Genomic DNA, 12414 nt, shown 5'->3' with positions numbered 1-12414 from the left:
AGGTATTTCTGGACTTTTTTTTAATAATAAGTTTTATTTTGTGTGTTCAAAGATGTGTGTATGTGGTAGATGTGCATATGTGTGGAGGTCAGAAGATAGTTTGGAGGAGTGATTTCTTTCTAACAGATGGGTCCCAAGGGATTAAACTCAAGATATGAGGTTTGGTGATTAGAGCCTATATTCATTGAACCATCTTTCCTGCCCTAATTCCTGAAAATTCTTTTTTTCAATACAGTGTTTTTATTTATTCTGAGAATTTCATACATGTCTACAAGGTAATTTGATCATCTACTTCCTAATCCCTCTTCAAATCCCAGTACCCACTATGTCTCCCTTCTCTTTTATTTTTAATCTCTCTCTCTCTTATTTTCAGTAACCCACTGAGTCCATTTAATGTGACCTGTATGTGCAAGGGGTATAGGGCCACCCACTGGAGCATAGGAGTATGTATCAGGGTCCACACCCCTGAAGAAAACTGATTCTCCCTAAAGCAAGACATGGGTAATTGAGATGGCTCAGTGACTTCTCACCAAGCCTGACAACCTGAATTTGATCCCTGGGACACGTGGTCAAAAGAGCGAGCCATCGCCCACAAGTTGTCTCACTTCAACATCATGGCACGTGCACAATAGCACACACAAATAAATACAATTTTAAAAAAGGAAACATTGCCAGGCAGTGGTATTGCATGCCTTTAATCCCAACACTCAGGAAGCAGAAGCAGACAGATCTCTGTGAGTTCGAGTTCAGCCTGGTCTACAGAGTGAGTTCTAGGACAGTCAGGGCTGTTACATCGAGAAACCTTGTATTGAAAATCCAAAACAAACAAACAAAAAAAGGAAACATAGTAGCATTGACAACTTCCATTTCAAAATTTTAGTATTCTGGTTTTTTTTTCTCTTTTTAATTTTTTTTCTTTTTGTAAAAATTTTCTTTGCTCTGGATTTTTAAAATATATTTGTTGTTTTTATATATTTGTAAAAATCAATAACTCGGGGTAAGTTTTGCTGTTTTATGTGCCTTTATTTGATGAAATACTAGCATCTAAATTGGTGACATGATTTATTTATTTTAGTTATTCTGAGAGGAGTGATGTGAATGAGAAAAGATCAAGTGATTCAAATGCTAAAAGAGAAAAGCCAGTTGTCCGTCCGGAAGAGATTCCTCCAGTTCCTGAGAACCGATTTCTACTTAGAAGAGATATGCCTGCTGTCACAGTGGAGCCTGAACCGTAAGTAGGCGGGTGCACATTGCTCTTCTCCCTGCTGTGCCTGCGGACAGCAGCACCTTGCTTCTGTTTCTGGGAATTAAGTGCATCGCTGCAGAACAGACCACGGAGCAGCTCTAGCACAGAGGGAGGGAGTGCTGCCTTTCAGCTCCTCCTTCCTCTTGTAATCTGCCCTAGCACATGGGATAGTTAGTATGCCCAGTCTTGTAGGTGATTGGATAGCCAGTCAAGTTGACAGTGGTGGTTAGCAAGCACACTGTATATTTTTGTCTCCTGATAGATAAGTCCACTATTTCATTGCAACTTTACACTCACTGTGACTCAGGCTCGGAGTACACAGAAGATACTGCGGGTAGTCCCCAGAGCACTGAATGGCTTGTACCTCCTTTTTGGAACCCACACTTGAGTATATGACTAGATAAAGGAAGTGGGCACGTTATTCAGTGCTGTTTTGGTTAGGTGGTTTTTGTCTCCTTACGACTCTTGCTGTGTGTTGTAGGTTAGCCTTGAATTTGGGATCCTTTCGCTTTATCCTCTAGAGGATTAGAGCTATAGCTATGTATATGCTGCCATACCTGGAGGGAGGGAAATGCTTATTCGATGTCTGGGAAGGCTATGTTACTGGTCTTACTGCATGGGTTATCAGGTTGATCGAGCCCTGTGGATCCAACTGAGCCATGAAATGTTTCACTTTTAATAATGCAGAGGTGACTGGAGGTAAAATTTAGTATCATAAATATTACTGTAGTTAATTTCCCTTGTGTTGTGGCTTTAGATTTAGTCTCAAAAAATACTATTTAATGTACTTTTTATATTACATTTAAATTCAGAATTATTAAAATATTAAAAGGACAGGAATATGGTGGCATATGCATGTAGCCTAGCCATGAATGAGGACTTTTTTAAACACATGAAAAGATTTTAATTTTTTTCTTTTTTTTTATTCTCTGTGTCTTTCACATTATGCATCTCAATCCCATTCATTTCCCCGTCCCCTCACATCTACCCTCTGCCTCTGCAACCCTCCCCCCAAAATAAAAATTAAAGGGAAAAAAGGGAAAAATTGAAAATCTTATCATGGAAGCTGCCGTGTGGCATAGTGAGTCGCGCAGTAAACCCTTTATCCCCGTGTCTATACTTGCAGGTGTTCATGCAAAGAGTCATTGGTCTGATTTGAGGCCTCTGGTTTCTATTATATTATCAATGCTGGGCCCTTACAGAGACTCTTCTTGGTTATCCTGCTGTTGCTGTGGTGTGGAGATCCTGCAGCTTTGGGTCTGCAGGCCAGACCCCTTCACATGCTGCAACAGGTCATGGATGGGGTGGATGCTGGCACGGGCCAAGTCATAACCCTGGTTCTGGCGCTAGGCAGCTGTAGGGTAGTCTGCCTGCCAGTTGCCAGTTCTCCCCTGTCCTCACCACTAGGGTGAGCTCTCCAGCATTGCCCCCAGCTAATCCACCCTTGCAGCCCTGAGCAAGTAGTAAGGTCAGTTCTCAGGGTCGCTTCTCCCCCACCTACACCATCAGGGCTAGTTCTGCTGTGTTGCCCAGGCAAGGTGCAGGGGCCACTCTCTTGAGTGCTGCAACTTGTTAAGGGGTAGGTACAGTCTTTCTGCTCTATGATCCCAGGGCCAGCTCTTCTGTCTCAGGAGTTGATGGACTGGGGGTAAGGGGAGAAGGTATCTCTCTTCCACCCGTGCTGCCAGATACCAGATGAGTAATGGGGACAGCTCCCTTGCAACTTTGCGTCTGGCTCTGCTGTGCTGACCAGGCAAGGAGCAGGGCCCGCTCTCCTGAGTGCTGTTGCCGGCAAAGGGGAGGGGCTATAGAGTGCATCTCTTCCCCATCCACACTACCACATGACAGCTGAGTAACGGAGACAGCTCTCCCACGCGTAGAACTTTGGGGCTAGCTCACCAACACCTTTGCCAACAGGGTTGGCTCTATTGTGCTGCCCAGACTAGGTACAGAGCCTGCTTTCCTGAGTGTTGCAGCCCGTGGAGGGCAGGGAGAGTTGGGGAAGATCATTTGACCCAGAAGTCGTGTTTATCCTGAACAACGTAACAAGGTCTAGTGTCAAAAGACAGACGTGAGGAAGGAGAGGGAGAAGGAGAGGAAAATGTTCCGTGTGAACAAAAGCGCCACAGTGCCTGGTGTAAGTCATGAGCTCCTGTGAGTTTGTTTAGACAGCTGAGAAGCCAAGCAGGGCTGTACCCCAGCCCTTCATAGGTTTTTATTTTGTTTTCTTTGCTTATTTATTTTTGAGACAGGGTTTTGCAATGTAGCTAGGCTGGCATTGAACTCCCCACATCCTGGGATTATAGACATGTGCTGGCATGGCTGGCTTCCTCCACAAATCTTTTATTTAAAAAAGTTCGAGAGCAGCCTGGTCTACAGAGCTAGTTCCAGGACAGGCTCCAAAGCCACAAAGAAATCCTGTCTCGAAAAACCAAAAAAAAAAAAAAAAAAAAAAAGTTAACTAATAAAAAATCATTTTTTTCAAATACATATTTACTAATGGAATTTTTCTGGGGCAGGGTGACTCCAATCTAGAGCTCAAGTTAGTGAGTATTCTCTTTTAGGATAGTTGTTAGAGCTGTTGATCTGATATCTGCACTGAGAGTCTGCAGTTCACATAGCTCATGTTTGCACGGTCATGTATGTAGCACTTGAAATACTAGTTGTGACTGTATTTTAGGTGTGGTGTACCTCATAGCTGAGTGAGCTCAGACATATGTGGATGGATGTGATTGCTCTCATAAAACTTTATGGATATTGACATTTGAATTTCGTGTAATTCTTATGTCATGAAATATGAAACCTTGTATTGTAAAGACCGTAGCTCTGTCTGGGAACATCGGGAAGACATTCTGGCATTACTCATTTTTAATTGTCGTCACAACTTTTTCAGGAACATTCCAGATGTCGCACCTGCTCCGAGTGATCAGAAACCATCTGTGTCAAAGTCTGGACGGAAAATTAGAGGAAGAGGCACAATTGTACGCATGCTGGAACTTTTTTCTTTCACACTGCTTACCTAAATAGTAGCTTGTAAAAATGTATCTTAAATATCTGAGGTTTAGTTTTAGATAAACTCTTTCTCTTGTCAGGCGGTGGTGGCTCATGCCTTTAATCCCAGCACTGGGAGGCAGAGGCAAGTAGACCTCTTGAGATCAAGGCCAACCTGGTCTACAAATCAAGTTCCAGGACAGCCAGAGCTACAAAGAAAAACCTATCTCCAAAAAAAAAAAAAAGTCCTCCTGTTTTAAGACATCTTTTTTATTTTGCATAATTTGGGAAGGTACTGCCTTTGCATACATTTACAGCTGTAGATGGATTTAATTATTCAGTGATGTACTACATGAAATATTGAGAAGTCTGAGTATATTGAATAATGGAGGCTAGAATGTGTTAGGACTGCAAAGGAAGCTATTCTGTAGGAATCCAGCTAAATGCCTTGCCTTTTTTGCCTCTCAGTGTCTTGTATTTGAAGTAATTCATACTATCCAGTTGATCCTTAAATTGGTACCTAGACTAGCCTTTTGCCTGGCTGTCGTATGTGGGGCAGTTTTAGAACAGTCATTACCCTCTCTTGTCTTTAAGCGCTATCACACACCTCCACGGTCAAGATCTCATTCTGAGTCTGAAGATGATGACAGCAGTGAGACTCCTCCTCACTGGAAGGAGGAGATGCAGAGACTGAGAACTTACAGGCCACCAAGTGGAGAAAAGTGGAGCAAAGGAGACAAGTAAGCACTTTGAATGTAAGCACAGCCTGGATGCAGAGCAGTAATGCTGGAGAGTCGCCTTCTGACGTCCACAGTCAAGATGGCTAAGGGAAAGGTCTAGAGCAGCACTGCTCTACCTAAGGCCAAGGGCTCTTCAGTCAGGTGCTGTTTCTCTGTGCTGAAAATCCGAGTAGACTCTGACCTGTAGAGCTGACCAGGTCTTAGACATCACTAGTAGATGTCTGACTTGTAGTCACAGGTACATGGATTAGTGAATAGAGCCTGCATCGCACAGGAGTTAATCTCTGACTCCAAGGACTGTTGGATAACAGTGGTGTTGGATAACAAATAATTGTCTGTTTCCAAAGGGGCCTGGCTCCAGAATAGCTAGTGGGGAAGTAATTCTTCATGGAAAAATTCTGGCTTCTTTGAAGGCATCTTAAGAGAATGGTTTTGAATTTAAAGAACAAGGATGAGGCAGGCAGCTGCTGCATAGAACTTGCATAGTGGTGCTGAGGACTCACTTGTGAGCCACGTCTTCCGTAAGATCGTGAAGCTTTTGTCAGTTTTTGTGTAATTGTGTTTGGATTCTGTTTTAAGTCAATAGGAGTTTAGGAGAAAGTATTAATTACCACAGTGAAGTAGAGAAAATGTAGTCGTCATTTCAGTGTTGAAGTAGGTTCCCACTAAGGACATTTCTGTGTTCGTGTGACTTACATAGTTAAAACAGTCTCTGAAAGAAAAAGAAAGCTGGTCACGTGGTGGTGGTGCGAGCCTTTAATCCCAGGCAAAGTCACAAGGCAGCTCAGAATTGTCTAACTCCAGTTCTAGGAGGTCTGACACCCTCACACAGATATACATGCGAAAACAAAACACTAGTGCACATAAAAATTTTAAAAAGTTAAAAAAAAAAAAAAGCCAACTTTTTAGCCAGGCCCGATGGCATTATAATACCAGTGTTTGGGAGGCTGAGTTCAACCTGGCTCACATAGTGAGTGCCAGGCCAGCCTGGGACACATAACAGGAACCTGTCTCTCCAAAAACAAAGATTAGGAAGCTAGCTTAGTTGGTAAAATGCTTGCCTTGTAAGCTTGAGAACTCGAATCTGTAAAAACAGTGTAACGGTAAGCACTTTATAATCCCAGTGCTGGGAGCTGGAGACAGGGGGATCCTTGGGGCTTGCTGGGCAGCAGTCTGCTGTATTAATGAATCCTAGACCAATGAAACACTCTCAAATAAATTAGTGTTCCTAAGAATGGCACCTGGGTGCCCTCTACACATGTGCACACACATACATGTGCACATGGATATTTTACAAAAGAAGAAATGTTTACGAAGACTCTAGAAAGTTTAGTCAGGACAAGGGACTTGGCTCTGTGGTAGAGTGCTTATTTAGCATGCATACAGTCCCTAGTGATGATGCCAGCACCACAGAGACAGATTGTCAAGTCTCAGCTCTGTCTCTGCAGAGACTCCTCAGCGAGGTTGTTCGGGAACCTGGTTTCACTCTTTCAGAAATTGCTCTTGGAAGGAGAAGGTTGTAAGCAGATGCTGTCGGGAGTCGTGTGTCTCCGTAGGACTCTGTTTAGTTGGTCTGGTTTTCCAATATTCTCAGTCTTTGATTCACTTAGAAACAGGAAGGATATTCTGTGAGGCTGATGATAGTTGTCATCTCTGGTACATGTTAAAGTGTTGAGATTGGACACTCTATTGTTAGTAAGAAGTGTGTTGTAAGACACAGAAAATGTTTGCAATAACTGCATGCATGCTATCCTGCCCGCTTACAGGCTAAGTGATCCCTGTTCAAGCCGATGGGATGAAAGAAGCTTGTCCCAGAGATCCAGATCATGGTCCTATAATGGATACTATTCGGATCTTAGTACAGCAAGACACTCTGATGGTCACCACAAGAAACGCAGAAAGGAAAAGAAGTTTAAGCATAAAAAAAAAGCTAAAAAGCAGAAGCATTGCAGAAGACACAGACAGACAAAGAAGAAAAGATTAGTAATGCCACCTGACTTGGAACCCTCAAGATCTGCCACCCACCGAACGAAGTCCTCTTGTGACAGAGGAAGGAGACCCCGTGCCTCCTCCTCCTCCTCTCTCCACTCCTCAGAGCGGGCCTGGTCTAGATCAGACAAGGACGACCGGAGTTCCTCAGCCCACTCCAGCAGAGACTCCTATAGATCCAAGTCTCATTCACCATTGGATTCTAGAGGGAGCTCTAGATCAAGGGCTGTGTCAAAGTCCTCATCGCATTCTCACGACAGATCCCAGTCCAGATCTAGTTCCAGGTCAGAACCCCGGAGGACAGCATCAAACTCACCAAAACAGCCTGCTCCGTTGAGTGAAAATAAGCCAGTTAAGGCAGAACCTTTAAGATCATCGATGCCACAGAATGGAAATGTGCTGGTACAGCCAGTGGCAGCAGAAAACATTCCTGTAATACCGTTGAGTGACAGCCCTCCCCCTTCTAGATGGAAGCCTGGGCAGAAGCCCTGGAAGCCCTCCTATGAGCGAATTCAGGAGATGAAGGCTAAAACAACTCACTTGCTGCCTGTTCAAAGTACATACAGTTTAACAAATATTAAAGAAACTGGGAGTTCATCATCCTATCACAAAAGAGAAAAAAATTCAGAAAGCGATGGGAGCGCTTATTCAAAGTACAGTGACAGAAGTTCTGGGAGCTCAGTAAGGTCAGGGGGCAAGTCTTCTAGGAGCCGGTCATACTCTAGGTCATACACAAGGTCAAGATCACAGAGTCCACGTACTTCACAATCACGATCTAGGTCTCCATCATCTAGGTCTCACTCACAAACGAAGTATAGTGATGGTTCCCACCGCAGCAGGTCATCTTCATACACTTCGGTCAGCAGTGATGGGGGAAGTCGAGCCACAAGGAGGACGTTTAGATCCCATGGGAAAAAAAGTATCACTTCAAATAAAAGACACCACAGCAGCTCAAAGAAGATACTTCACAGTAAATATGTCAAAGGCAGAGAGAAGTCTTCATGTCACAGAAAGTATAGTGAAAGTAGATCATCTGTGGATTATTCTTCGGACAGTGAACAGTCACATGTTGAGTTAGTGCACTCGGCCCTCGAGAAGGAGAAGCAGGGGAAAAGCAAAGAAGAAGGAAAGGGCAAGCCAGAATGGGAGAAGAGGCCTTTGAGAGAGAGTCTGTCTGATCACTCTAGAGATGGCAGTCGGTCCAAAGGGAAGAACTGTGCTGGGAGCAAATGGGACTCTGAATCAAACTCTGAACAAGATGTGACTAAGAGCAAGAAAAGTGATCCCCAGAGATGTTCTGATAAGGAGGAGGGCGAAGCCTCTTCCGACTCTGAGTCAGAAGTTGGCCAGAGTCACATCAAAGCTAAACCCCCAACAAGGCCTTCAGCAAACACTTCTCTGCCTGACAGTAATGGTGCCTGGAAGTCTAGGAGACCACAGTCTTCAGCTTCTGAGTCAGAGGGCTCCTGCTCCAACTTGGGAAATGTTAGAGCAGAGCCCCAGAAACAGAAATGCCCAAAGGATAGTCTTAAAGGGGATCACACAAAAAAAGTGAGAGAGAAATTGAAAGCCAAAAAAGACAAAAAACACAAGGCTCCAAAGCGGAAGCAAGCCTTTCACTGGCAGCCTCCACTGGAGTTTGGTGATGAGGAGGAGGAGGAGATGAATGGAAAGCAAGTTACACAGGAGCCAGAAGGAAAAAAGCACATCTCTGAGAAGTGTGAAACTGTGAACGACAGTATTCCAAAAATAGAGAAACCCTGTGATGAAGGCAGTGGTCCCAGTAACCCTAAGAAGGGTACTTCAGAGCACAACCCACTTGCGGAGGGGGATCGCCATCCCAGCTCTTGCCCTGCACCTCTGACAGTGGAGGAGAATACCACCAGCTCTCCTCCTGGCGCCCAGCACATTGAAGAGCGTGTCCCAGCTGGAGGGGTGGATGTGCTTCAGACAGATGACAACATGGAGATTTGTACCCCTGATAGGAGTTCCCCTGCAAAAGGAGAGGGGGTGTCCCCATTAGCAAACCGCAAGCTGGACAGCCCAGAGGGGAGCATTATTCCAGAGCAGGTTGAGCACATAGCACAGCCCAGAGCAGAAGGGAAACAAGAAAACATTGTGTCTAAGAGTAAAACCTCAAGTGAAGGTGGGAAACAGGACAGCTCTGCCAGTTTGGCCAGTCCTGTAGAAATTTCTGGAAAGAAGGAGGGGGCTGAGAAAAGCCAGATGAACCTCACAGATAAGTGGAAGCCATTGCAAGGTGTAGGAAATCTGATGCCTACTGCAGCCATGTCCAGTGCTCTGGATGTGAAGCCATTGGCTCCTGTTATTGAAGTGAAACCACAAGGCTTGAGAATAGAAATCAAAAGCAAAAATAAAGTTCGGCCCGGGTCTCTCTTTGATGAAGTAAGAAAGACGGCACGCTTAAACCGGAGGCCACGGAATCAAGAGAGTTCCAGTGATGAGCAGACACCTAGTCGGGATGGTAATAGCCAGTCCAGGAGTCCACACAGATCTCGAAGTAAATCTGAAACCAAATCTCGACACAGAACAAGGTCTGTCTCCTATAGTCACTCGAGAAGTCGATCCAGGAGTTCCACGTCATCTTACCGGTAAGAAGCCCCCTCTCTCCATGTCATTTAGCTCAGAAGAACAGAAGTATGATCACTGTTTCCAAATATCTGACATGGGAATAAGAAGCATTATCCCATATGACCAAAACCACAGATAGAGGACATAGATAGGAAGTGGGCATTTCAGGAGAAGAAATTTGCGCTCAGTTGAAAAGACCATTGTTACTGTTATCTGTAGTTTATCTCTTGGACAATGAAAGCTCTGTTGACATGACCACATTCAAAGGTGTGAAGGCACTGGCTTTCTTGCCCAGGTTGCCGTGCTTTTGCAAAGAATCTTTTGAGCAGAATCTGCAGGGCTTAGGGATTGTTGATCTAACCACCCTCTTACACAAGTAGAAGATAACATGCCATAGAGGCAACGTTGCTTGCTGTCCAGGGCATACATCTAAGTCAAGTTCTGTGATCATGTTCACATTTTCATCAGTTTTCTCTGGCATTTGTCATCAGGATAGACTGAAGAGCACAAAGAATGAGTGACAGCTAAGAAAGGAGGGACCATGGTAACAGGAAGCTAATAAGTAGTTACATTCATGAGCATATAAATATACCAACTGCAGTTTTTTGTGGCTTTTATTTCATTGTTTAAGCCATGGTGGCTTCTTCTGAACTGCTCCCTTTGCAGTGCATGACTCTGTCCACTGTGCAGAATTTGTAAGAGACTGCATTCTGGTTTGACTGCCCTCCTGCCCTCCTGTTCATCCTAACTGGGAGTGCACACGTTACATGCTTTCTCACTCATTTCCGTTGTAGATCAAGGAGCTACTCCAGAAGTCGGAGCAGAGGCTGGTACAGCAGAGGCCGGACCCGCAGCCGGAGCAGTTCCTATGGAAGTTTCCGTAGCCATAGGTAAGCTGTGTTCTTGCCCTGCTGTGTGGTTCCCCTCCTGGGACAGAGCAGGCAGCTGTAGCTCTGCCGTTGTTTCTCATCTAGCTGTGTGAGCTCTGGAACTCTTCCTGACTGTTCCTTCATCAGAGTGAGGCAAAGGCACAGAAGTATTGAGAGGCCATGCCCCTCCTGCCTCCTCCATATGTAGATCTTATTGAGGGTCACAAGCACGCTCACCTCTTGACTGATTGAGGGGTTAAAACAGGGTCACAGTGAGGGAACCAAAAGAAAAGTGTGTGCTAGGGCCAGGGCACACATTTTTACTGCCTAGCTGCTTCTCTCTCTGGCCTTGAGATATTTCCTGCTGTGACTACTGACATAAATGGCCCTTTTCCCTTCCTACCCATCCGAGAACTACATAAAGCTTTATGAAATACAGAGGTTTTAAAAGGAAAATCCAACATACTTGTGGTTAAAACAAAAGAAAGAGTTAAAAGATTTCACTGTATTTTCACTTTGATGGGCAAAGATGTCTCAATTGTTAATGTGCCCTGATGCACAAGGTGACAGTCCCTCCTGTGGTTCATACTAGGACATCCAGCAGGAGCAGGTCCAGGAGCAGCTCCTATGACCCCCACAGTCGCTCCAGGTAAGTGGCAGTGGGAGGCCCCAGCATGCTTGGGGGATGGAGTTGGAGCTGGCTGGTTGTGCTTGGATTTGATCCCAGGGCCTAGGTGCAGTACACAGCATGTTTTCTGCCATTAAGCTTACCTCCCCAGCCTAATGTTGAATTTTTTAATTAAATAACTTAAAATCATATGTTTATTTTCTGAAATCACTCTTTAAAAATGAGATGTCTGTGACCCCACTGGGCAACAGTATCAAATTGTGATAGCAGGTGCTTGTTGCATATAATTGCCTAATAAGATCCAGAATCCCAGACAAACTAACTCAGTGTTAATTTTGTGATATTTTTCAATGCAGAAAAGAAATTAACATTTTTCTCTTTAACATGGTAAGTCCAAATGGGGGCAATTGCTAGATGTTTCTAGAACTTCTTATGCAACTGTCCTCACACTTCCATAGAGTGCCCGTGTGAGCTGACAGCCCTAAAAAGGAGACTTTCCATATTTGAGTGAGAAAATTTAATGTGTGTTATTTCTGTTTAAGTAGATCCTACACTTATGATAGCTACTACAGCCGGAGTCGCAGCCACAGCCGCAGCCAGAGGAGTGACAGTTACCATCGAGGGAGAAGTTACAACAGGCGGTCCAGGTGGGTCCTGCTCTCGACACTGCAGTGACTGCACGCTTGGTGCAGTGGACACTTGTCTCCCTGAATTTCATTGGCCTACAGACAGCTATTAAATAGGGCTTTGGTGCTGAGTTGTCAGGTCATAGTTACTATTTTATAGTTGAAATTAAAATGGATTTTCAAATGTTTATATACTTTGGAGCAAGCTTTTTTTTTTTTTTTTTTTTTTTGGAGTAAGGAGAAGACCAAATCATGGGTCACTTCTGAAAGTCAGGTTAATATACTAGAATAGGCAGGGGTTTTTTGTTTTGTTTTGTTTTTCAGACAGCGTTTCTCTGTGTAGCCCTGTCTGTCCTGGGATTAGAGGTGTGTACTGCCACTGCCCAGCCAGTTTGTCATTTTATTAAATTAATCATAATTATTTGTTTCAGCAGCAGGGTTGAGGTTTATATCATATCATTTATTTAATAAGATGTAAACCTTTATAACCACTTTTGTATTGTCCCTTGCTGGTGGCTGTGGTCACCCTCTCCCATCCATTGCAACCCCAGAAACCCTTCTACAGACAGGTGCATGTGGCTGCTTTCTTGCTTGAAATGTTGAAGGGATGCCAGCTGTCTTGCGCAGGTCCAGATGCCTTAGCACTCACTGTACATGAACCCCTCCACTTACCAGCTCCAATTCCTACTCCATCCTATAATGTTCTAGAACCTTCTGCCCAGAAACACAAGTG

The 12414-nt window shown here is 44.4% G+C and overlaps 1 protein-coding gene across 7 annotated transcripts in view; it reads left to right on the top strand.

The window, feature by feature from the left end:
* The window catches only part of Nktr (natural killer cell triggering receptor), a 34913-nt gene that overhangs the window by 19526 nt on the left and 2973 nt on the right, over positions 1-12414 (top strand). For 5 of the 7 annotated variants that reach the window (XM_050141789.1, XM_050141792.1, XM_050141791.1 and 2 more), the window contains 7 exons: positions 1076-1231; positions 4140-4227; positions 4832-4977; positions 6744-9578; positions 10353-10448; positions 11020-11076; positions 11598-11702. In XM_050141789.1, the coding sequence (XP_049997746.1) occupies positions 1076-1231; positions 4140-4227; positions 4832-4977; positions 6744-9578; positions 10353-10448; positions 11020-11076; positions 11598-11702 (3483 nt within the window). Of the gene's footprint in view, positions 1-235; positions 276-1075; positions 1232-4139; positions 4228-4831; positions 4978-6743; positions 9579-10352; positions 10449-11019; positions 11077-11597; positions 11703-12414 lie in introns of all 7 variants that reach the window. The other 2 variants (XM_050141794.1, XM_050141790.1) reach the window with 2 other exon arrangements.

Source organism: Alexandromys fortis, unplaced genomic scaffold, assembly GCF_014885135.2.
Source record: "Alexandromys fortis isolate MF-2015 unplaced genomic scaffold, M_Fortis_MF-2015_v1.1 scaffold_44, whole genome shotgun sequence".
NCBI lineage: Eukaryota > Metazoa > Chordata > Mammalia > Rodentia > Cricetidae > Alexandromys > Alexandromys fortis.
The sequence above is the reverse complement of the archived record's forward strand: the minus strand, read 5'-3'. Positions and strand labels throughout refer to the sequence as shown.